Source organism: Atractosteus spatula, chromosome 6, assembly GCF_055471065.1.
Source record: "Atractosteus spatula isolate fAtrSpa1 chromosome 6, fAtrSpa1.hap1, whole genome shotgun sequence".
Classification (NCBI taxonomy): domain Eukaryota; kingdom Metazoa; phylum Chordata; class Actinopteri; order Semionotiformes; family Lepisosteidae; genus Atractosteus; species Atractosteus spatula.
The window spans coordinates 22825841-22853378 of NC_142711.1; the positions used below are offsets into that span (position 1 = coordinate 22825841).

The following is a 27538-nucleotide window of genomic DNA, read 5'->3' on the forward strand; positions in this document are numbered from 1 at the left end:
ATAATTTGCTTACTTATAAATTTCTCATACTTTACTATATCTCTCTGTCTGTAAGTAAAGGCAAAAATGAACTTCAGACAACGCAGAATTTTAAAAATGCAGTATACGAATTCATTATTGAGTCACAAGGTTATTCATTTAGAACAAGACAATTCAGTGTAATGCTTTATCTACAGCCTGCTTATTCAACACAACTCTTCAAAACCATTCAAGTTTGAGCAGCAAAGCAAGGCCAACAGCTGACATTCCAGTAAAGCCAAGAATTACTTAAAACTGATCACCGTTTGACAATCTGAGACAAGGATTAGTGAGAACGCTGCATTTCCACTCCTCCAGTATGCTCATGTTAAAAATGGGTTTATGCTCAGCTAACTAAGCCAAGATGCAGCAAAGTTAAAACTGAGCATCATGTCCCAAGCCATGCCAATGTAAACTGTACCTTGGCTGGAACCCATGCGCAATGGAGCTTACCAAGGTTTAGTGATGGGCATCCCTGCTGTTTTCACTGGCTTTCAAGATGTTTTTCCTCGTTCAGCTGCAATTTCAATCTATCACCATATCTGGGGCATTTCGTAAAAAAGCAGAGTAGTAACAAATGTTTCAACTTCCCTTTTCACAATGAAATAAGGAATATGCACATTAATAGAGCATTAGTGCAGTCACTCAAAACCATTGGTTTCTTTGCAAATTCGTTATAAAGTTAGGGTAGCTGTGACCTCACTCACAATGAGATCAGATACCTAAAAAGACCCAATTACCACTGAAACTACTTTTAGAGAGATGGATCATTGTCATTCCTGTGACATACAGTGTATTGCTTTTGTTTCAGTTACTGTACACTGTACTTTATGAGCCTAGCAGTAACACAACAAGTAATAAGTAATAAGAAAAAGGACTGAAAAAGAACAATTGGTCTTAACTGGACCTGTAGATTTCGATGCTTCCAACACATTGAGAAGTAATTTCCATCCCATATCTCAAAAAAATGCAACAGGATGTCTTTTGTTGGTTTGAGCTTTAAGACCATATGTTCTGTACAGAAAGCTCAGTCATGAATACACGAGTCCTCTCTTCCTTTCTACATCTAGGCTACTCTTCTGAACACGTGTAAACCACAAAGTGTAAAGTATCGAGGAAGCGAACTTAAACTTTACTGATGTAAATATGACAGAGTTCATGACAGTAAAGCCAAACCTACAAAATACATACAGCTGTAAAATCCTCTTCTATTTCTCCCTTTTTAGAGTTTTACTTTAATACAAAATTAGGGTAACTCCATAGAACATTGAAATTGCATTTAAAAAGATCATGCATATAGTACAAATCAGACCTCTCTGAAAAGCTTTTGGAAATGAAACTGTAAGGAAGTTGCTCATGAAAAACATTCTGGCTTTTTCAAATACCCAGCATCCGTCTCTTCCCCATGTGTTTGAGCTTAACCCTTGAAAACCAACACTGCAAAACAAGAGCTCCCTCTGCAGGACTAACCAGTGAATTCAACTCTAATACTGTTATTTGTTAGCTGCATCTATTTCTCTCCAGAACGAAAATCCAATTCAGCCACAGGCAAAGACCCGTTCATTCAGAAGCATTATTTGTTCAATTAGATCTTCATTTCATTACTGCTTTTCAATTAAATTCCAGGGGGTTGGCAGGGCCTGGAGGAGAAGAGCTCCTTCTGATTGGGGGAACTCTATTAGCACAGAGCTTTGCAGTTTTTGTACTGAGCCTCTCCGTTCAGCGTTACAAAAGAGTCCTTTAAGAGTCCAATTGCTCCTTTCTTTAAGAAAAAAAGAGCTGACCCAAGGCAAATGTGGCGCATATGTCTAGTCTGGAAAGAAAAGAAGCCTTCATCATCTTTCTGCTCCTTGAAGGCCTTTGCTTCTGGTGAAGAAGGGAGACCAGAAAAGAGGGGGTACCATCTGTCACTAACCATCTAAGCATTAACAGGGGATGGCCCGAGTGCAGCCCAGCCGAGGGCCCCACGCTTTCAAACAGCAGCAGCTTACAGGCCAGGCTTGCAAGGTGCTTGCATGCAAGATCACAATCAATCCCGACAGCTGTCAGGTAAGGCCAGTGTCTGTCCCTGGCAGGCCTGGCACTGAGCATTATTCGCTGCCCCATTTCAGGGGAGTACAATCAGATGCCCTCTGCAGATGTCATCATACACTTTTTTTTGGGGGGGGAGGGGGAGTGGGGTGGAAATAGGACAGTCATTTACAGTAGAGTGCAGAAATGCTTATCCAGAAAGTGTAGAAGGTATACCTGTTTTCTTTCAAAAGTCCTCTAAATAGTCATTTATTTGTATTTTGTTTGGATGCAGAAAAATCTTCTCATGGCTTTCTGCAAAAATGTAAGGGTTCAAATCCAACAGGAAAACAGAAAGATGAAAATCCTAAATAATAACATTTCCCCAACTTCAATATATAGTATGTATAGTTTTAAAATTTTAGTTGAACTCAGGGAAACGTCCCTAAGAAAGGAAAGAATTAGAACATAAAAAGAAATGAATGTTATGTTTTGAGTGGAATAAAACCAATTAGATGTTTATGATGTTTTTTTTCAAAGCAGTGATATAGATTTGCATAAGTGAAGGAGGACTTAAAAAAAATCTTTATTTTCTACAACCTTTTTTGTCTTTCTTCCATCCACTAACAGCGAGTCAAAGGACTTCCCTTGACAGCGCCTCTAAATGCTAGGAAAGATTTGCTTGAAAGAAGAGAGAGCCTTCAACACCTGCCAGCTAGAAAAGAAAAACATTCAATCCCAAAGCCCACTAATCTAAAAAAAGCTTTGGCCTAGACAGCTACTACCTTTAGATGCCAGGCTATGGACTTCTAATCACGCTTTCAGTGATTATTCCAAAAACCTCCAAAACTCCAACACAAAAATCAACATATTGCAAATTAGTTTTTCCATTCAGAGTGAAAGTTTCATGTTTCTTCACTGTAAAATACTCTCCCTGCGCACGCGTTGTTCAGAATAACAGATGTTAAATTATGCTCTTTCTTCTGTTTCAGACACTTCCTTCAAACACACTGACAGATGAACAGTCGAATAAATACTTTCAAACTTTGTTACATGATAATACCCGCAGAAAGCTGCTCATTCAAAGCCTGACAAAGGAGGACAAGCTATAAACCTCTCTTGTTTACCAATACTGGCATTTGAAACCGGGTGATAAACAGGAGACCAGGAAAAAGCACTGACTCTGCCGTCTTTATTTCAGTACAGCCCTTTCTGAAAAAAGCCTGTTGTGTTTACCCCTTTTCACAATTCTAATAACTCGATTTACGGTTGCCAAAGGTGCTTCTCCACACAGCACCTATCAAAGGTTTTGAAATGTCTAATTTTCCTTTCTACAATTCCACATTAGGCACATTTATCACTGTCTGAGGATAAGTGTCAATCCTCCAGGATTTTCTGTCAGGATAAACAGGTGCTCTTGGCTGATAGCAAGAAGACGAATGTCTCACTCCTGCATTAGCATTCCACATCAGCAAACCAGGAATAATGCGATAATTTAAAGCAATGGTGCCTGGGGGCATTTTTTATCATTAAGTTATGAGGGCTACGCTTTAATCATACACAGAATATATTGTGTATCAAAAGCCATATTGTGAATAGTGTGCTTCTAAATAAAGAGTACTAAAAACATGTCCAAATGGGATGCGGATTCCTGCTAACATCCCCTGTAATGTGCCGATAAATTATTCCTAATTGTGCCAAAAAGGAACAACAAAGTAAAAACGTGATGGGAGTGGTACAGTAGGTAGCAGACACCGCTGCTGCAGAGCTGGTATTGATTACAGCTTAGGTAACAGAAAAATGCTTGGTCCCCACCCTCCTCCTTATCCCTTCAAAGGACTCATCCCTTCAGTGGACACATCCCAGAACAACTGTGGCATTTAATACAATGATTGGGGACTGGGGAGTTAATAAGGGAATCTTGAAACAGTCGATGTCTTGAGGGATGAGGATGCTGAACTGATCTTCTCTCTGCAGGCTAACGGCACACTGGAGGGAGTAGCACAGCCGTGTGGCACATTGCACATACAATAGAAAAAGAAAATGTCTCTGTGTGCGCCTTGGTTGCAAATGTTTTTTTTTTAAAAAAGGACAAAAAATTGACTCCTTAAAGACTCGCCTGTAGTGTTCCTTTCAAGAAAGACACATTCACAAAGGTCTAGATACTCTTGACACTGATTTTGTCAGGCAATCAGCAATGTTATGATACAGGCCCATGCTATCATTTTTCTCACTGACCTTGTATAACCCTTTCTCAGGCAGCTCTTAATGGGTTCAAAATACCCCTCTCTGCTGACTCACGGCAATCGTGCTGGTAATAGAAGGATGACCGCTTTCACAGCAGGCTTTCACGGTGCTCTTCTGACACAGTGTTAAAAATGGGAAAGTTTTTTCTTCCTTTTTCAGGACAGAAAAACCTTCTTAAAACTGTAATAAGTGAAACTCAATACTACATTACATCATGGTCCATTTCTAAAATACGAGGTACTGGTCAGTTTATGACTGGAGCAATAGTGCATATGCCAAGTCTGAAAGAGAAACTTTTACATACTGTAGGTTTATCTGGCCTATGTGAAAATTGAGATTATAGCAAAACCTGAGTGCTGTTTGTTCCATCAGTGGGTTTCATAAAATCCAGCCACATATCCTATAAAAGGCATGACACAAGACTCCCAAACTTTCAAATAGAAAGTACATTATCTGTTTTTTTTAAAGAGCAGGGTCTCAGTACTTAAAGTTCAAAGAATGTGACACATTTTGGCTGCTCTAAACAGAGAAATGCCATCTAAAGACATCGCTTAAGAATCTACAAGCCTATGAATTCAAGAAAGCTACGATAAAAACAATAACTAAGCATTTCTTGAGAAAACTGTGTAACTGGATATCAGTTGTACATCTGACAGCATTCATGAAGAAAACCATAAAATACTCTAACATTTCAGTGACATTTTATTTGTGCATTACTGCCATCATAAATGGTTTATAATTTCTACAATATATCCTTATTTTTGCATAGTTGGTGAGGAGAGGAGAGTCTAAAAAAGTTACTATGCTGTGCTTTGGAAATACAAAAACGTACTAGTAACTAAGGCTAAAAGTGTGACGTTGAGGTAAGTGATTCAGGGTTGTACAGTGGTTTATATTGCTCTCTTTCAGTGCTGGGGTCCTGGATTCAATTCCAGAGCTGGAGTGCTATCTGTGTGGAGTTTGCATGTTCTCCCCCTTCACACGAGTTGCCTTTGGGTGCTCCGATTCCTCTCCTAGTACAAAAACATACTGGTTAATTGTCTTCTGGAAAAACTGGCCCTGGTCTGAGTGTGTGCGTGTCTGTGTGCGCCCCACAATGGACGGGCATCCTGTCCGTGGTGTATCCTGCCTTGTGCCTACTGCCCAGCTCTCCCACAACCCTGAAATGGATGAAGCGGTTCGAAAATGGATGAATGGATCCTGTGATTTTAAGAAAGACCTCTGAATTCTTGAAAAAAACCCAATAAAGTTCCATTAGATACAATCAACCCATTAGATTTAAAAAAGAAGGTATTTCTTATTTCTTTTCAAAGTAGGTGTTCAAGAGATGAAATCATTTTTTTGCTTCTGTGTTTTGCTTAGCGAATAGGAACTGTTGAAACTGAGCAGTGAGGCGTGAAAAGTGTGGGTCAGTGCTTGAGCGGAAAGATGAAGCCGATTACAGTGAGCAACAGTGGCAAATACAGATAATAATGAAAGAAGTAAGAGATGCCAACAGGAAACATTTCAAGGAAGTGGCAGACTGAGGATTTTCTCAGTATATAATGTTCCTATAGATTACAAGGGAAAAAAGGAGAATTTCAGAGAGCACTTTACTCTATAAGGCACAAGGTATTGAATCAGCTGTGGACAAGAAGGCAAAAGTACAATAAACTGCGATCAAAACTATTTACCGTGAGGAGCAAAGACCAGATGCATCCGATTACAAAAGTCTACCATCTTACATGGACCTGCTACCTGCTATGAAAAGGTATCAAGAAATCACAAAAAGAAGTCATACCTATGTCGGATTATCTCTAAATAGTTCTAACTCTCTACTGATAAGATAAACCGTAACTAATTCATGTGGTTTTTAAAATCTTCTGTTTTGATGTAGTGAAAAACAAATTTTCTTGCAACATTCCAGTAATTTTAATTTTTCCCATGACCTGTGACTATTGTAAAAATTAACCATGCCAAAATCATCATGCTATAACTTGATATCTGTTCACACAGGGTATATTTTGACTTGTTGCATTTTGAACGTTTACAGTACAGCATTAGTAAACGGAAACTGTTAGTCCTAAAAAGCAGTATTTCACTCTTTGCACAAACAAGTCAGCATCTAAGCAAACCTAGTGGGAACTGTAGATTCAGCGATTTAAATGTAACCAGCATCCAGTCTTCTTTAAAGTAACACAACTTTAATTTTAAATGATCTTAAACAACTTTCGGAAAAGCTTATACATGTCAAAACCTTTAGGCCAACAATCCTTATGAGGCCTGAAATAGATCAAGTCAAACTATAATACTGCCATCTGGAGGCTTAGAAGGATTTTGCAAGTTCACAGTGTTGCACAACTTCCGCAAATATAAAAAAAATGCTCAAAGCACATATTAAGTAAAAAAATATTGGTCCCAAAAAATTAACAGCCACAACGATTTGGCATGCTTTGCATCCTATCTGTGCAGACCTGAAACACCAGGCTACAGTGGCATAACTTATCAGCAAATTCCTACTGAATTAGTGTTACTATCACTAAGAATTAAAAAAAAAAACTGATAAATAATTATGATTCCCTAAATCAGTTCTTTTAAATGGACTGGTAGTTCCTACAAGTCCTTTTTTTCCAAGAACCATGACACTATAAGGCTAAGGGAGGAGCTATACGATTACACTATGTCATTTATCACACAATCATTTTAGCCTCTCAAATTTCTTTGACCTTCAGAAGAGCTAAGAACCACAATCTCTTTTTCCAGTGATGAGCTTTTAGTACACAAAAATTAAAACAGATCATAGTACGTGTAAAGCCAGCATCATTTGTCAGAGTGTACCTGTGTGAGAGGGGTCACTAAGTTAGATCTCATGGTGATATTTTCCAAAAATAGTCAACTCTGCAAACGGAAACAAACACTAGACAGTGGCAAGCAGTTAGAAAGACCAGCAGGTACTTTGCTCCAAGACATTAGATGTTTGTTATATTTTTTTTAAATTAAATTTTCTTCAAGGGAATATGCTGTTAAGATTTTCCCGTTTATTGCTTAGGCATTAGAATGTCTTTCCCAGAAGGATTACAGTTTCCCTGCACCTCGAATCAATTCAATTTTGAGGGGAAAAATAGGCTTGGTAATTCAAGCTTTGGGCACTTTTCCTAACAGGGACAGAAAAAGTAGTGGGGAAACTCCTGATTCTATATTAGTGGGGAAAAGAAGTGAAAATTAGTTGTTTACAGCTGTAGCTGTAAACAAAGACATTTGAAAAACTGCAGACCCGCAGAGGCAATTTCTCATTACATTTCTCTTCAGTTTCCAATAAAGAATTTTACATTCTCTTAAGCCTGTCTACTTCTTTCTTTATTCAAGTTATTCATCTCTAGTACCTTAAGCCAGAAACTACTACTAATTTACTACAAATTAACTTGAATGTTGCTTTTATCCAAAGCAACTCACATTTTTACCCATTTTTTTTACATCTGGGTAATATTGAAGCTGCACAGAAATGAGATCAAAGTTACTGCAGGCTGAAAAAAGTGCCATGCATCACGTAATTGAAAGACTATAAATAGTATAACCCATGAATTATAGATCTACCACTGCTTTTAAAGCTTATATTTTTAATTATGACCTATACAGAACATACAGACTGGCTGCCTTTCCACCCCTATTAAAAATAGAGCTCAACTAAAGACTTGCTCCTTCAGCTAACGCCCGTTTATGAAGGACCAAAAAAAAAATAAAAACCCAAAAGGAGGCAACAGCTAACGCATGCCTTAAAACATAAATGCCGAACATTTTGGTTTTCTGAATTTTACAAATCTGACTGTACGCTAGCTGAGCAAAATCATTACAACCTCCCATCAAGAGAAGGCTGTGAGTATTGCATCATGTTCCCTGGCCAGAATCATCACCAGATCCCAAACCCAATAAGATCTGGGAGGAGCCTGCAGAGGGTGCAGTTGATCCCACACACCGATAACCTCATCGTAACCTCAGGTGATGGGGATACGTCTAGAAAACCAGCATTTCCAGCTCAAGGTAGCCCCTGCTTACACTCCATACTGATTCCTAATCATTTTGGAAGCAAAGTTGTCTTTACCCAAAAAAGGCAATGTTCAATGCATCCAAGAATCTGGAAGTGAATGGAAAAAATAAACACCCCAACAAAAACATGGTACATTTCATGCAAAGAATTAATCCAAGACTAAACCCGATTTAAATCTCAATTTCCATCTCCTATTCCTATTTATCCACCAAATTAAGATAATGTACAGTGCATTGCAAAAGTGTTCAGATCCTTCCAAAGGCGTCCCATTCTGTGAAATTACAAAATGCCGCATACAGATTTTAAAATTTAGTGTTTTCTTCAAAACCTGAGTGTTCAAACTGAAAAATTCTAAAGACAAGATAAGGTACGGTAAATGTCAGGAAAAAAAATTTGATTGAATATGCATTCAAACTTGTGAAATAAATATTTGGTGGAAGCAACTTGGGTAGCAAAAACAGCTGCAAGATTTTAGATGAATTTCTACTAATGATTGCACTAAGCCAGTGTGCATATTTCTTGGCAGATATTCTCAAGCACTCTCAGGTTGCTTGGGAATCACTTTTTGATAGCCATTTTAAAGCTTTTCCACAGATTATGAACAAGATTTCATAATCTGTCAAGATTAAAGTCAAGACATTGCTAGGCCACAAAAGGACATTTACTTTCTTATTAAGCCACTCCAGTGTAGCTTTGGATTCATGCCTGCTGAAAAGCACATTTTTGTCCCAGTTTTTGCCAGTACTTTGCTCAATCTATGTTCCTATCAGTTATGATAAGCTTCCCTGTCCCTGCTAGCAGCAGAACTATAACATAGTGCTGCTAATACCATGCTTGTGTGTAGGGATGGTACCAACTGAGTAGATGTACTATGCTAGACCAAAACGTTGCTATATTGTCTTTTTTTCCCCAAGATACACAAGCCCTATTTGTGGAGTGCCTGGGGTATTGTTGACTCATGGATATTTTCTCTGATCTCACAGCACACCTGAAGAAGGCTCCACAGCCAAAACATTGTGTCTCTTTCCTTTTTCTTTCAGCATGGAAAAAACCTTTACCTGTTCCTTTAAACAATCTAGGTTTGCCACAAACACCTAAGGGGTTTGAATACTTATGCAATCATGGCATTTCCATTTTTCTTTCATATTAATAATCTATTATATTTTGACTGAATGTGTGAAGTCGGTTGTGTATATAAATTCTAATCCAAAATGTCGACAGCAACTTTTGCAAGCTCTGAATGCTTTTGCAAGACTCTCTCAAAATGCATAATAGATTAGCTTTTTTCTATAAATTTTAAAAGGGAAAATATCTGGGATGATATGCACAGTTTGATAGTTTAGTTACAAACAAATAGTATTAACTTGTAAATCTTAAACTGTATATGAAAGAAATCCATGAGTATATTTTATGGTAACTTGCCTGCACAGATCCCACTGTGGCACAAGAGGGCAGGCTAATCCTATTTTGCTGGTAATAACAGCCACTCTGCTTTGTTGGCTGAATCCTTAGATGTAGGTTTATCATATCCTCAACCATGAGTTGGCACTAGCAGAAAGTTATACAAAATTTGGTGGGTTTAAAATATTTTTCTGCTTGTGCTCTGTGGTCCCTCCTAGTAGTATCTGTACATTTAATATCACTTAAGTTCATTACATTACACATAATTAATTCTATTACTTGTAAGTAATTGATGGTATCAACTATTCACCAGCTCATTTACAGTACTAAGTTGAATATATAATACCATGTATTTCACTGTTAAACACAATTGTCCTGATTATTGACCTGACACAAAATATGGCTCAAAGGAAGTAACTATCCTGCCCACCTGTACCGTGTTATCTGACTATGTTACTCAACAAACTACAAAGGTCATCTAGCAAAACCATAAGGCACGTTTACACCATAAATGTACTTTGGTTGGTATTATACAGTATTTCTTTACTCTAATTTCTTTGAAAATGGTAGTCCTGTTTAAATTCAGGAATATTCTTATAAAAATAAACAAGGCTGTTTTTCAAAATCCTGTTACAAAATGAGAGATAACTAATTTAATCCATCTAAACTTCAGAGACATTGACAAAACAATCTGAAAACATAAACCTCATTTTAAAGGCTGTTTTCATATTATTCATAAAGGATAACTATAGTAGATATAACAATTCTCCTTGGAAAAGTATTAACATTTTTTTCCCAGAGATTAAGCAATACTCACAGATCAAAGAGTGTCGATCATCAAACATCCATTTTTAGTTAGCAAAACCCACCCACTATCTGTTGTAACCAACAAGAGACATTTTGAGAGAAAAATAGAGGATGGCAGAAAAAAAATATGTCCCTGCATTACATTAAGCTTTCAACCTCACTCAGATGCACTTAAAATAATTAAGAGTCACACAGAGAATCTATTGTAGATATTTTCAAAAGAAGGGACCACTAATTTTTAATCCTCCATTACAGCAAGAAAGTAATTTCTAATGAAACCCATAACACAACATTATGTCTGTAGCTATATTAAATATGTAAATATATTAAAATATATTTCCTACTAGCAAGAAGAAAACTTTGCACTGTTATAAACACAATGCAGGGGACAGAATATAGTCTGCAACTGCCGCAAGGTTTTATGATTGAAAGGTGAACAACTGTCTGTAATATTCTAAAAAAGAAATCCTCTCCTCAAAATGATAAGTAGTGAAATGGTAGATATAAATGACTCTGGAACCCTTGTAGCTATATACATAGAAAAAAAATTAAGGCTTATTTTAATTTAATATAAGTCATTTAAATTGTGTTTATTAGAAATATGTTCTTCTGGCAGATTTGAAAAATGTACAGAAGACATTTTCGACAGCTAGCTGCTTTAAACACAAGTTTGTTTTTGCTTTATTTATCTGTGGTAGTGTTTGCCTGCCTTCTGCAGACAAAATCATAAACAGTGCAAAAAAACTGTAGTACCCTGAGATGAAAAGTGTGGAAATAGATTAATAATCTTCTGCACTATAGCTAAACTCATCAGAAACTTTTCTTGATGAGGGAGGAGAGGAGAAAACAAGAAACTGGAGTCTGATGTGATTATTCTAACTAAATGCTGAGCTGTGTGTACTATATATGGTACAGGATCACTGGAACGTAACTGTATTGGACACTGTGACCCATATGATTTCAAATCTTATATTGTTTTGAAAACAGGGGCATATGTTTTCAATATAAATATAAACAGGGACTTAAGCCTCCATATTTCCACAACTAACTTTTTTGTTCTCAATCCTGGTACCCATAGAAACAGAAGCCAACCAGGAATTCATAAAAGTCACAAAACACTAGAACTGAGACCTGTAAGAGCTCATTTAATATCAGCACAGACCATATAGTTTTAAGAGGTAAAACTGCTTGAAGTAATTTAAAGTAATTAAAAAAGGAGCATGCTTGTCATGTATTCAGATTCTGACAATTCACTTATAAACTTAAAAGTAAAAAATAATGTGAACACAAATAATGGACTGCTAAAGCACTAAGAAAAATCACTTGGTGGCTGTTACTTAAGTTGCAAATTATTCTACTGCAATTTCATTAAAAGATCATAAATCATCCTGCTGTTTTGTCTGTAGCCGTTTCTTAATGTACCACTAAACCACACAACATAGCTGCATGCGCTACATGTCCATACATGGCTATCCATAAACTCTACTGATTAGATGAATTATATAAAATGTCAAAACTAATAATTATCCTGTTAGAATTATTTTGGATCCACGCAACTATGTTGCCTCCATTTTTATAACTAAATGCAATTCTAGCTGTAGGACTCATGGAATGGCATATTGTTCCTATTTAAAGGGAGTGGGTGAAAAAATGTGGAATAAATGATGTCACTAGACGCATTCTGCAGCTCTGTCAGGAGACGGACAGAAAAGGAGACGGGTTAACATGCATTCCTCAAGTTCCAAGTTGAGGAAATGACTGCCCTTTTACCCCATGGTGGCAGCATTACTGTATGCTGTACTACTGCTTCTCATCAGCAGGGACTGGGAAGCTCGTAAGGACTGATGGGCACACAGATTTGTCTGTTCTTCACTCCATCTCGCAGGAAAACCTGCTTCAGACCTAAAACTGGAGCCTTCACCTTTCAGCAGTACAATGATCAAGGCCCTAGATAAAAAAATAAAAATAAGAACGAACTTGAATAAATGTTCTTGGGCTGCCCACTCAAAGTCCTAAATCCCGACTTCTTGATTCTTATTGAGAATCTGTGAAAAGACTTGAAAACTGCAATTGCGATCCACAAGAGACTTGAGAGAGAACAGGCACATCTGATCAGAGGTGCTCAAAGTCGGTCGACTTATCCAATACGACGTGCTGCTGTATTTGAGTTTTCAATACCTATACTATCATCATTATTCATTTTTCCTCTTTAGTATTTTTCTGACATTTACTATTACTTATCTTACCCCAATACTGTAAATCTTCCATTCAAGCTTCCAGGTTTTGAATATAACACTGAGTTAAAAAAAAAGTGTAGGCATCATTTTGTTATTTCAGTAAATACTGGAGGTCACCATAGGAAGGACCTGAATACTGTATATATTGAGAATCACAACAAGTGGTATGGGTTGCTATACTGAGTTTTTAAGGTTTGTCATGTGTTATTGCAACCAAACTAGAATGAAAAAATACAAATTCTCTGCAGCTGTTGTCAAGTAGTTTGGCTAAACTCCAACTTTATACTAAGTTTTTGGCATTTTCTAATACACATCCAAGTGATTTCATTAAGGTCTTTTAACTGTACCGCCAGAGAGAAGAAAGAAAAGGGGGGATTTTCAGGTCAAACATACAGAAATGCAGAAAATCCCACAGGTTTTAGATTTTTACTTTTCTTGCTTCACACCTAAAAAACAATATGATACAAACGTTACAGAGACTGGAGCTGCCCAAGTTCTCCTCATGAAATCTTAATCCGTTTCTATAAAACTGCAGGTATTCGTAAATCGAATAGTAATAAATTGCACAAGGTCAGTCAGCATGGGGAATGAACAAAGGAAGGTCAGTATCTTTCCTTCCTTTCGCACATTTATTTAACTAGATGCCCTTGGTTGCTTAATTGCATTTGGCTATGCTACTTGAATCCTTATTGGCATGTGGCTCTAAATACCTTCCTTCATTTGTCAGCCGTTTTGACAAAATGATGATGGATGAATCCAAATGTTTTCATCTAGCAAGGCTAAAAGGATAACTGCTGCAGCTGTTTGCCATGTACAGTCACACAAAAAAGGTGTCATAACTCATCATTAACTCCTGTGTAACCATTGAACAATGTAACGCAACTACAAAATAACTTTCACTGTTTAAAAACAGATATTAAAAGGCCTTGTAGTTTTCCCAGGTGGTTTTCATTTGATTTTGAGAGAACCTTCTGTATCATAGTTAAACTCATCTTAAGCACCTTCTCTTTCACCTTCTTTCATGTAATTCAAATGTTTTTTTAAATGAGTTAAAAATCAGTTACAAATGTACAAATGAAAACAAATGGAAGAATTTGAAACTTCTTTGGAAAAAAACAGCAAATCTAAAAATAAAGCTTATGGTACTTAAAAGAATTGCATATTTGTTTTATTGATTTATTTTAATATCTTATAATAGTATAAACCAAATCAAGTATGTTTTAACTTATTCAGTTAGGCTCCCTGTTTTATTACAATTCCTCTTTTTACATGCTGTTCATGGGGACAGCAGCTTGAAACTGGGTTTAACTTCAATGAACATACTTTCATTTTCTATGAATAAAAATCTTTATGCAAACACAGATCAAACCTGCCTTATAACTGCAACAAATACAACCCCGGCTCTGCTGGGAAACCCATGTTAGTAGTGTGCATGGCCATCAGCAGAAGCTGCACTTCTCTGACGTGTTCTGCAGCAGGTTACCGATGCTGTGCAATTCGGTCTCATTCCTCTCATGTAGCCCGAGCAAGCATGTCTGTTCACTGGTCTCTGAGCCATATTTATCACGTCAGACCACAAATGCTCAAAGGCTCATCCACATGTACTGCACATCTTACAAACAGCTATTGTGACATGAACATAACAACGTCCTGCTGGAATATGGTCACATCAGGATAAAACCCAAGAAGGGCACCAGGTACTCCCGTCTTAGGACTTAATCAATGAAGCACCGTGCAGTCAGTCTGCCATCTCTACTAGTGGAGTCACTAAATACTCCTGCTCAGACCATGATACTTTAATAAATACATGATCAATGAATGCAGTCATAAGCTATCTTCGTTTCTTACAATATAAAAGGCCAAATCAAAAACAGATGATAATGTTCTTATGAAGAAAGCACAGCTTCCATTATTATCTCCATTTTTCCGCTTGTCAAATGAATGTCATCGGCATGCTGAATGGTTTAGAATGGAATGTGGTCAAGGCCAGACAGTGAACAAGAGAAACGAGAGGTGGGCACCTGGAAAAACATTCACAGAATACTAACACAGGGCTCCCCTGCTTACTGACAGATCACTGGCTGTTGACATCACAGGCCTTGAGAACAACACATGTAGACAGCATGAATAAGACCAGCGTTCAGCACATGCAAAAATATACATGTTCATAAATCCTCCTCTGTTTTTGCAGACTGTATTCAAAAACTGCCTGGAGAGCACCAGCAGGGATACGGAGTAAAGCAAGGAAACAAAAAAGCCAAAATCAATGAAGATCTTTTCAAATTAAATAAGCAAGCAAGTAACAGTACACTATTAAGATAGCATCAAATGTGGTTTTATCAGATTAAAACCTGCCACGTTAAGGCCTAAATTCAAAGAACACAAATTACTTACAGCATTTCTAAATCCCTTTTCACTGATAACTACTATCAAATATCAGTGCCAATCAAATTGTTCAGGGCTACTGTTTTTATATACTCTATTAATTTTGCTGCTGCAGCTAAAGTCTTAAGCTAATTAATGATTCAGAGGCCAACAGCTTAAAATCATTTGTTTTTTTCCTGGATTTATTGAGTCCATTCTCCAGCGCTCTGTGAGTGATAATTGCAACCCATCGCGCCTCACCACCTGAGCCAGGCCAACGCAGTCCCTGCCCTCTCCCTTTGCTTAAGCTGGCAAAATGCTCCACAGCTATGGAGGCCTTAGTGATATTCTAATGAGGATTAACACAAGGCATGAAACTAAATGAATACTAATCCCGCGTGACACATGACCTGAGATTCTGGAGTGACATTACAATATACTCTCAGTGACATCAGGAGCAGCTTCAGAATACAACCTTGACACGGCCGACTTTCACCAGATTAACAATTTACTCAAACCCTGCTTCTGCGGGCTCTGTAAGTGAGGGACCTCATACATGCCTTAGTGGATCTCAGTGGAGATTTTTTTTAAATTCAGTATCTCCCAAAGATTTGAGTAGACAGCTGAAAAACTGCCTTCTCCACAGACTGACCAACCCCTTATGAATTGAGCTCTGTACCACTGTGCAAACTACAGAACAGGCTGTTCTGGAGGTTTCATCGGCAGAATGATGCTTTGCCCTTGTCAAACTCGTCTACAACCGGCTATAGTGTTTTTAATTATGTACAAGCTGCAGTTGAAGAGTTCTGTTCCATCTCGGCAATAGATTTTCAAACGTGCAGCGCAGTCTGTCACAAACCACAACTGGCACCGAAGCCCCATGGTGCAGTAATTTGACAGAAATGATCTGGAATGGGCTATTACAGATCCTACTGGGATTTTCTCAAGTCATGAACCTGAAAGTAGTTGCCCTTAACTTACTTTTCATTTAGTAAAATACAATTCACTTGGGTTTCTTACTTCTTACGGTAAACATTTCCTGTCAATAGTTTTTAAGCTGGCTTTTACATGCACCGTACTGCCAACTTTTTTTTAACTATGAGCTAAAAAGCAGCAGACGACATTAAAAAGCAGTAGGCATGCACAATTTGCTGTGGTCTTTTCTTTAATTGGATAAGCAAGGTGTCCCAGAGCAGTTTTTAGAAAATTATTTTGAAGATTCTTTCATAGAAGCCACAACAAACACCTGAACAGATCACCAGCATATTAAATGCATCAAAAAGAGAAAATGATGGCATTCAGGGTGATTAAAATTACACAGCAAGGTTATATTTTTCTATATCTCATTATAGAAACATCCAAGTTTGACAAACCAATTAAGGTATTTCAAAACCAACACCTCTTACAGTAATTGCAAGTAACGTATTGGCAAAATTGAACTCCATGTCTAATTCTTTCAACAATTTAGTTACTTATAGACGCATAGCATTTATGGTAAAAGACCTGGTCTATTTATTTCAAAATGATCACTTGCTCACTTAACTCTAAGGGTAAGGAAGCAATTCCATCTGGTGATTTTGATGTCTATCTGGCTGGAAGACAAAATGTCAAAAACTAGGTAGTGTTCTAGGTTGGAGCTGCCTTAAACAACTGTACCATTAAAGCTTTTATGCCGCATTTAAATCTTAATATTTTCCTTATATAGAAGGCCTACTATTTAGCCTTGAGGTTCACTACAGGTGCTAGCTAGTAAATTCCATCGCCAAAGCCAGAGTTGGAGTCATGCCACAAGCCTGTCAATAAACGCAAGGTATGCACTTCACACAAAGCTCTCTCAGCTCCTTGGGTGGATGGGCTGAACGTGTTGCAGTAGTTAAACTAACAGTTCTGCAGCAGCTGTTGTCCCCAGGCCTCCCATGTATGTCTCCATGAGAGACTATAAATAAAATCAGATAGGAACAAGCCTGCCATCATGGGGCAAGACCTGCTGAACTTGGGACAGAACATTTGGCAAGCACCCATAAGTACAAAATAAAGATTACAAAAAAGTGTAAGGCATTCGGCCCATCTAACGTCTTAGATCATTAGGCACTAGAAACCCACGGTTTCTTGTTCCAAACACCAACAGCTGTGAAGCAGTGCCTTGTTTTTCTCTGTTTTAACTACACATTTGTGCAGTTAGCACATGAGGGCACCTCACCCAAAGAACTTTAAATGAATCTTACTGCCATACAGTTGGTGCTCTAATTTAGACCCTCTAGGCCCTAGTTTACATTTCATTATCAGTTCCATAGTCTATAATAACTTGGTTCAGTTACATAGCCTTTTTTATAGATGGATTATACTTAAACAATATAATTGCTCAAGCAATCTTCCAGTCAATTGGTATTATCCCTGTCCCAAACAACTGCTGGGAGAGTTTTGTTACATCATCTTGTTTCCTTAAGCACAACTGGCACAATACCATCAGGTCAAAGAGATTTTTACTAAGTGCTTCTCCCTTTTCCATGTTAATAGTATTTAATAACTTGTTTTTTTGCTTCATCTGCAGTATGTTGTCAATTTCTTCCACTGTCAAGAGCTGTGTAATGCCTGTTCCCCTCCTACACCCAGAGTTAAAGCAACATCTAAAGAAACACAGATCAAAATTTTATACACTAGCAATATCCTTATATACAATCCAAGACAGTTTATTACAAGAAATATTTCTAAATCCCACCTCCGTTTTCTGTGAAAACTGATCAAAAAGCATCCCTCATTAACTCTTTGTTATTCTCACATTTCCATGTGCAGATACGCAAATTATAAATTTATTAACACTATTTTACATTAACACTTTGGACTTAACCCGAAAGAGTATGGGAGCAAATGCTTTTAAAACAAATTGCTAGAAGGAAGACCTAACCTGCATATATAGCATTTCTGCTTGAACAGTGTTCCTCATTTTTTATCATGACAGCCTTACTTTCCCTTCCTTAAACCCTGAATGCATTACTCTTCCAGTTTGCCAATACAGGTCCTGGCTTTGACACTCCAAGCACTGAGACAGCAAAAATCAAAACCAACCACATGCCCACACACAGGAACAATTTTCTGAATCAACATAGTACATACTGATTATTTTTTTTTACACAAGGTTTAGTTGAGGTCTTGCAGCCAAACTAGAAAGTCATGAAGACAAAATGATTTGCCAAAAAGTCTCAGAATCCTTCCATCCCCTTTAATTAAAGAAAATATAGCATGTGGACTGAAGGTCTTGATAAAGTATAGGTAAATTATTTAATGGAGGACATGAGTGACATACTACTAGACAACATTTATGATTAACTGTATTGCCTAGAGTTCAAAGGACAGTAGACCTTGTGGACCAAGAAAATGAGTCAGCCTTAATAATACTGCTATGTCATGTATGGTCTCCTCCAAACTGATGATTTAACTTCACTCTTTGTCCCATGACACACTGTTCCATCACTAGCTTCATTATACAGTGCAATTGTACCTCCTTCACCCGATTACAAAATGTGTCACCTGGAAAAAAAGCCCTACAGTGATAACTTCAACAAAGGATTTTCCTCTAACAGTGCAATTAAGAACCATAAAGCACCAAGCTGTCAAAACCCTCGCACTTAAAAAAGAAGCCTTTCAACGGTATTTTGAAGGTGAAATTTGAAAGGGGAAGCAATCAATATTTTTATTATAAAGCACACGAAGGAGAATAATTTCTTCAGATGACTCCCTCTTTAAGTATGCAGTTACTCCAAAGAACTTCAGGGCATCTAGAAAGTTACTTCATGCATTCAGTTCTATGGGATTCCAGAACTAGAACAAATATTCCAGCAGAATCAAATATCACTGCACTCGGTAGCAAATGTAATCCAGGGCCAGCCACTTTAATCCTTCTGAAATAAATACTACATGAGGGCAAGAGACATTAGATGTTTCTGTAGCATATTGCAGAGCAAAAAGTCAGTGATGATGTGTGTGATGCCCGCTGGCAACACAATGTTAAACCTCTGGAAATATAACAAGCACGACTCCATGAGCACACTTTAGCTTTGAGCTGTGAGCAGCAGAGCTCTTGATAGTTAGCTAGGGTTTTATAAATGCACACTGTAAAGACAGAATAGCATTATGCAGTACTCAAAGAATTGTTCATATTAATAGCTGCAAGTGACAAGTTCATAGCACCACGTTAAATCAGGACTATTTAAACGCTTACATTCTCATTACTTACAGTATGAATGAAATACAAACTTTTAACATATGCTTCTTTGTGGTTTCAGCATTTCCTTCTATTCAAAGCAGAAACTTAACACTTCCTATGCTAAACAAAACTAATAGCCTAGGTAATTTTAATAATACTGAGTTGGTTAGGTAGTTTCTAATGTAACTGTAAACTTAACATTTATCTGTGCATGTACATTTAATAAACTGTTGTTGGATGGAAGATTCATTGGCTTACTCACCCGGTCTTTATCATCAGCAACATCACACAAGACATCGTCAAGATCTAGTATGCCTCCATCACCATGTTCCAAACGATGGACTTGTAACCAGTATCCTGGATCCTGAAGAAAACAAAAGTTCATCTTAAAAAATCCAGTAATAATAATAATATAATTAATTACACTTATATAGCACTTTTCTGGACACTCAACTCAAAGCGCTTTACAGGGAATGGGGACTCTCCCTCCACCACCACCAGTGTGCAGCATCCACCTGGATGCTGCAAATATATTCCTATTCTTTCCATAGGATAATTTGTGCATATAATGTGATGTAAAGACATCAGTTGTACCTCTGCTCACACTGGCAGCAGTGTTACTCAGGTAATGCTCGGTCCCGTCAGTAGAGGGACCAGAGACATTTAAGGAAAATCGGATTACTGCTGTAAGTCGTACCGGGGAACAAAGATGTAACACTTCCCATTGACCCAGTAGAGAAATTGAGGTAACTGACTTTTGATGACATGTTAAACCAAGATCCTGACTACTTGGTCATTAAAGATTCTATGACACTGTTCCTATGAGCCAGGGTAGCTAAATCACACTTTGGGCTTATACAGTCTTACCACCTAATTGAAAACAAAAAAAAAACATTTTATGCTAAAAACTTTAAGCAAACTTCTCCTTGAACCTATGAAAGAAGAGTATAGTAATTAACTGCCCCCATGAAACACAGAGCATATAGTAGCCCACATTATCTGGCTCAAGATGATATCAGATTAGTACAATTTCCTGTTACCTTAAACAAGCTTGTATCAAAAATGAAAGTGAAACCATCTAAGCAGAGATATTTTTGCACATAATTGATCAATGCAGACTGATCAAGTTCAAACAGCTACATTAGTATCCACACAGTTCTTTACAGACTGACTGAACTGTTGCCAGTATAAAAACAATGCTGCACAGCCTAAGAAGAGAAAGGCAGACTTTGCTAGTGTGGTGCCACAGGCAACCCTGGGCGAAACTAATCAACCTGTCGGTTCCTACAAGAGAAGCACCACGCTGATATCTCGGTCATGTGGCGAAATGGAGCAGACAGCTCTCGGCTGATGTCTAACAGCACTGTCACTCTGCTCATCACTGAGCTGAAGGCCCTGTCTGACATTTCCATCTATGGAAACCAGGACAGGAATGTGTCTGTTAACACACCGGTGGAATCACTCTTAATGGGGAAGATGCATCAATCACAAGATAATTAGGACAAACTATTTATTGACCCTGATAATTAGGATCATTTTTCTCCTTCATAGTCTACAATGTGCTATAAAGGAAGTCAGTTCAAAATTTAAGCTTCAATGTACAAAATCTTCTGCCTTTATTATTAGTTCGGAAGCTTCTTTCAAAAATTATACAAAGCAGACAACAAGGTTCTCTTATTGAAAACGTTCTGTGATGTATATACTAAATGTATTATAACCACAAAAGTGACGTTGACAAGTTTGTAATGTAAACAAAGATGCATTTTTTTTAAATTTTAGAGTGCTGTGTTACTTTGCTCTTTCAAATTGGTCTAGAAGGTCATTTCAGGCAGGATAAATGAAAACAAAGGGGGAATTAAGAGCAACTATAACTACAAGGTCAACAGTTTTGATTTAATGGTGATATTTGACAAGATATGAAAATGGTCTTAAGCTGACAAAACATCTGAAAGCCTTATTTGTGCCTGAATGTTTAATTGAGTATAAAATGTTTTTTTTTTTACCAGATCACAAGTTTTCTTGCTTTAGTACATCTACAAGGACTCCCAGTGTCATACTTAAAAGCAAACGGAACATTTATTTATTTTCTGCCTTTCATTAGGTTAAGAGCAATGCAAAAATTAATGGCATTTATATAATGCATTTTTTCCCCAAAGAATCCCAAAGCACATCACATATTGGAGGGAACCCACTGTTAACACCAACAAAGCATGGCTCAAACCTATTTAACACATGGAAGTCATTATGTGGACCTACTGCCCAGCGGATCAGGTAATGAATTAAAGAGGGACTTTTTAGATAGGCTATATTGTGTAAGACCAGAACAGAATTTAGCTAGGACACCAGGGTTGGTAACAATGCCAAGGGATCTTTCATGAACATGCATCAAGGACATTGGTATAAAGTCTCCATTCACCATACTGGGACATTATTTTCTTTGGAAATTCTGGTCCAGATGGGCGAGTGCCTCCAACTGGCGCCCCAATACCACACTGAGAAGCTACATGTTTTTTATAGGAGGCCTCCCACAGAAGAACTGACCTGGCCTGATCTTGCTTAGCTTCAGAGATCTAATGAGATCACATTGCAAAGTGGTAGCCTGCTGCTGCTGTCATCTCCATTGATATTCACCTCCGATTTGATTAATGCAGCCCTGCTTAACAACACATTAATCATTCTCACTACTGCCGTTAAAAATGGTGGGCTCCTCACCATGCCATGCACATTGAAGAAAACATATTGAAATATTCTAATTAGTCCTTACAGAAGCTTTATATAGACACAAGGATATTGTCAGAAGTATACATCTGCAGCCTGGCTCAATGGGCTTTCTCATACGAGACAGATAAAAAAAATTATTATGGTTCAAACCAAGTACAATGCAATGACAATCCGGTACCTTTCACATTAAATCTGATGATTCAGAAGTACACAATACGAACAGATTTCACCAGTAACTGGGGACTATATTTCACTTTGGATATTTTCAGAAGCAGACTGAATGAAGTCTTTCACTACAGGTCTGCGCAACATCAAATCCCAATCAAAAATTACAGCTAGGACATGTCCTTTAGGTGGAGAACATCATGCTGATCTCCGTAATGAGCATTAGCCTCTCACAGAGTGACAAAAGACAGAGCAGAAAAAAACATTCATAAACAGACTTCTAGAAACTTTAAACCAGATCCTATACACAATAAGAAAACAAGACATGTACTTTTAAATTGCCATTATTTTTTACCACATAACTTGCTTTGAAATTAAAATCCGATTTAGTCTTTAAAAACAATTTAATGAAAAGACTTGCAGTATCACACATACATTACGTCAAGTGTCGAGCCTCCAACAAACCAATATTCTGTAGGCTGCCAGTTATAGAAACTATTACGTGAAAAACTGATATACTGTACCTTCTTTACTCAACTGCATGTAAACTCCCTGCAGTACACAAGCTAATCACCATATTTCAAAAAAGGTATATGACTATTTTAAACACATCATTTATTTTAAAGACATCTGTAGGATATTTGTTTTTGCCTTCAGTGTTTGGAAATTATAATTATTATAATGATATTATAATAATTCATTTCTTTGTTAATCAAATTCATTCATTTGCTGTTAATTCTTCAAGGGCCACTTTTTAGGACCCTAAAAATAGCAGAAAATATTACCACACCTTTATGGGCATAAATAAGAACCGTGGTTCCCCAAGAAATTCCCCGACTAGTAACACCCAGCATTACTATCCAGAATGAGTCCAGAGAATCACTAGCAATCCATGTACCCCTGTCAAAATCAACCTGTTGAATTTCACTGGCATCACATTCACAGATATCTTCTTAATGGCCTCCAATTCATGTCTCAGAAAAGATGACGTTCTCACATTAATCCATGTTAATTTAATACTTATTGCCACGTCAACGAAGCTGATTGGAATTTGTCCCAGTGTAGCCCTGATACAAACAACAAAAAACATACTCCACTTTTACATACACAGTACATATTAGTCAAAGTCTGTTCCACTTATATTTACTGCCATAAAATAATTGCAATATCCAAGGTCTACATATTGAGGTGCCTGATGGCCTCTAGATAGGTACGAAAATTATATACAAGTGTCTCATTGCTTCCCGATTAACTCCAAACTTCCTCAGCTGACTTAGGGACTACAGCCTTTGATGGGCTTTCTTCATGATGAGGCTGGTGGGAACTTCCCACTTCGGTGAGTGGCAGAGAGTCGTGCCAAGAATCTCAAAGGTGTCCACTCCCTCCACAAACTGGCCATTAATGACAAGTGGTGGTAGATCACCTCCACCCCTGTGAAAGTCCACCACCAGCTCTTTGGTCTTACCAATGCCAAGCTCCAAATTATTCTCATTATATCACTTGGCCGGAGCACTGACATTACTTCTATGTGCTGTTTCCTCACTGTTAGTCATTAAACCTACTAATGTTGTGTCATCTGCGAATTTTATTATATTCACAGACATTACTGTAGAACGAATAAAGGAGTGGTGACAGTACACAGCCTTGGGGGGCACCAGTATACAGATTCATAGACTTAGAAAGCATGTCACCCATCTTCACCACCTGCTTCCTATCAGACAGCAAATCTAGGATCCAATGGCACAGTGACTAACTGATGCCCAGCCCCTGAAGTTTATCAAACAGATTTAGAGGAATAATTGTATTAAATGCTGATCTGTAGTTGATGAACAGGACCCATGCATAGGCAGCAGGTGGCTAGAGGGGCTATAGGATAGAATGAAGAGAAAAAGAAATGGCACCCATCCTTCCGAAGCACAATGTCAGAAACGGTCAAGACAAGAACCTGCAGTAACTACGTTTATACCCAGAGGAGGCATTTTGGCCCAGCTAGCTCATTTGATAGTAAATAGATAACTGTTCCAAGGATCTTTAAGCCATTTCTTGAAAGAAGCCAGGTTATTAGCTTGAACGACATGGCTGGGTAGCTTGATCCACACTCCCACAACCTCACGAAGCTTGAAACATTCCCTTAAACAAAAGAAGCGTCAAAGAGCCAAAGTTTTTAACAGGCTCTATACAGCAGCCATTAAACATCACCCTACCTGTTCCCAAATTTTCCGCTGCATGTGCAGCTACTAGGTTTAGATTAAGTATTAAAACAACTCAGTCACTTAAATCATCAAGTGGTGTGATTTTAGAAGACGACACGACTGCAAACAAAAAGTAATCAGCCTGCGAGACTTCTTTTTCTCATCCGTTGATTTGGACTATGTAATAAAACAGGCCAGCCAACCGCAACACTCATTAGTTACATCAGTACCACATCAGAGTTTCTTCACCCTGGGGCTTGAGCAGGAGGAAAACAAACAGCTCGCAACAATCTACATGCTTTTTTTTATTCAAGTAGAGGTAGCAGTGGATAAGACCATGGCAAGATGCACACATTGCAACCTGTTTATTTCAGCTGCTCAAAAAAAAATCCAGTGGTTTGCTTTTACTGTTCAAGCAGTAAGTCACCTTCACAATCTAAACCCACATCTTTCTAAAATGTCATACGTCACTTTTTTTTCCCCCAACAAATATTCATTCAAGAAATAGATCTTGGGGAGCTCTGCTCACACAAAAGACCAAAATACATACATTTAAAGACCAGTTAGTTAGGACCAGATTTAATGTCTCATCCACATATTCCACAGACATGAATCGGGCTGTCATTCCGATTGGCCCGATATCACAATTTTCTCAAGTTAACTGTCTTGTTGCTAGCACTATGTCCACCAGGTTTGGAGTTGACCAGCTAATCACTGTTTGACCGAGGCAAATTTCACAACTGGCAAAGAAAGATGCAAAACAGGGAAACTGAGGCAAAACGCTACAAAAACCAAAACATTGACAGACATTTTTCAGGATTTTTTGCAACAGGGATAACAAATGTATCTTTACATTTTTAAGGCCGTAAGCATGAATGTTCCTTTTGTGGTAGGGACACAACTCTTCAAGCCTCTTGAAGATGTAGGATAAGTCACAAAACCATCATACACAAAAAAGCAAAACTAGTCTTCAGTTGGGTAGAAATTAATTATCACAGAAAAGTAATATGAAAGAGTTATGGCTGGAGCTTACTTCATACATAGAATATTTTATTTAGCTTTTAATAAGCACAATACAAAAGTGTTAATTCTCTCCCAAAAACTAAAAATAATATATAAAATAAAAATACTTATATTCTAAATGCACCACAGACTTTAATGTAAAGCTTTGAACTTTGGATGTTTTGCTAAATGAACTCCTGCTAAAGAACTTAAAACCACATCTCATCTAAGCATTCATAAACCCAGTCATTATGTTCCTGTGCCAAAGAAGCTGCTACTGGTCAAAGCACACAACAGAAACATATGCTCACCTTTTGGACAGATACACAGAGAACAAATGGCTGATGAATTACTTTTGGATCTGGAGTAAACCCAAGAAGGACCCACGACCAGTTGCACGGTCATCATGACAGCACAGAGAACTTAAATCCAACTAATTAAATATAAGCACAACTTTAAATTAAGTAAACTATACTGTTCTTCTGTTGTGACTGCACAGAAACCCAGCACCCAGAAAATGAACTCTCTTACAATACGTTTTCATCGGGATAGACGCGTTTCATTCTGCCATGAACCAGAAAATACCAAAAATGGCACAATACAATTTGAAGGTTCATTCAATTTTTTTCCTAAATACACATTCTGTCCAGCTAAAATGTTTGCTTACAGTAAGTCAATCTTCTTAGAGTGTTTGTAAGTCACAACAGTAATATTTACTGCAGGAGGCTAAAGCTACTTTATAACGTATTGAGGGACAGAATCATACATGCTAAGCTGGAATTGTGCAATCTCGTCTTCACCAACAGCTTAGTCTATTTAAAAATTAAAGGAATCAATGCTTGCAATTTATTATTCATTATTTAAAATAAATCACCCTACTACAGAAGTGCACAAATGACTGGAGAAAATCAACAAATGAAGAAATAAAGGTTCTGTTTACCTCGACTACAGTATGTCATATTTCCTTGGGAACATCTGACACACACTTTCATCAGAAATTCTAAATTCATCGCTTGTCCAATGCAGGAAAATGGTTCATCACATCTACATCTTTGTTCCGATGGCCGACATTTTGCTCATTTTTCATTTGAGTTTACCTTCCACGCATTATCTCTCTTAAGGTCTTATATATCTAATTGGACACTCCATAATTTGTTCAGTTTCTTTTTCATGACAACTTGACAACTGAGAGCTCAGTCAGACCCTCAAGCTACTAAATGCCAAGCGGGTGTTGAAAGTCACATAGAATCGATCAGAGTCTAAAAACAGGACCACCCATAAGTCAGACAGCCTTCTCCCCCAGTAGCCATGTCTTCTTAGATCAATACTGAAGCAAAGTAAAATACATGTCCCACCAGTGGCCATCAACTTGCTAAGGCCCAAGACAAATAAGACTGAGGTGAAAAACAAGAGGAATTATTTTGGCCTTAACCAGGAAGAGCTCTGGGTGGTCTTTGGAGAAATCGTCAATAGGCTTTACCACTCACATCCTGCTAAGAAGCAAACATGCATTTTAAATGAGTGAATCAAAGAGCCAGAAATAACATTCTAAATATCAGTACAGCACCTAATTTGCATCAGTTAATTTTAAAAAAAGGACTTGATAAATTGTTGCATTGCCTTCTCAGCTACCACACATAAAAAATGTTCTGTTTGTAGATAGTTTTGTTCATAAATAAATTGCATTTTCCCCTAAATAAAGAACTAGGATAACAGCACTGTTTATTAAGTCAGCTCTTAATATACTATTATTGCTTCAGAGAGTTGTTTTTGGGACAGTTCACAACCTGCTTACACAAAACTGTGACTCATCTTGGGCATGTACCAACCAAGCGCTGATTCTGAATAATCAAATACAAATCCTGGCAGAGTTCAAGACTTCCAAGCTATACTTTTCCCATTCATTGTGAAGCTAAGGAGATTTTTATGAACTCACTGTCTTTGTCTAAGATCCCTTCGTGCTCCTAAAAAGAGTAAGTTTTTGTTTAATTGTGAAAATGGAGACTTGTTTATACCAACATAAAGCTTTCTTCAAACTTGAGGAAAGCAGTCATCGTCAGTAATGGTATAATTACACTTCAGCATGCATCATTCAAATTTCAATTCTCCTGCTCTGTTAATTGAAAGAGAAAGAGCAGAGATCATT

General features: G+C 37.6%; 1 protein-coding gene across 2 annotated transcripts in view; it reads right to left on the bottom strand.

The window, feature by feature from the left end:
• The window catches only part of LOC148832678 (partitioning defective 3 homolog), a 431574-nt gene that overhangs the window by 341650 nt on the left and 62386 nt on the right, over positions 1–27538 (bottom strand). For both annotated transcript variants that reach the window (XM_088918670.1, XM_088918669.1), the window contains exon 2: positions 19575–19676. In XM_088918670.1, the coding sequence (XP_088774796.1) occupies positions 19575–19676 (102 nt within the window). The remainder of the gene's footprint in view (positions 1–19574; positions 19677–27538) is intronic.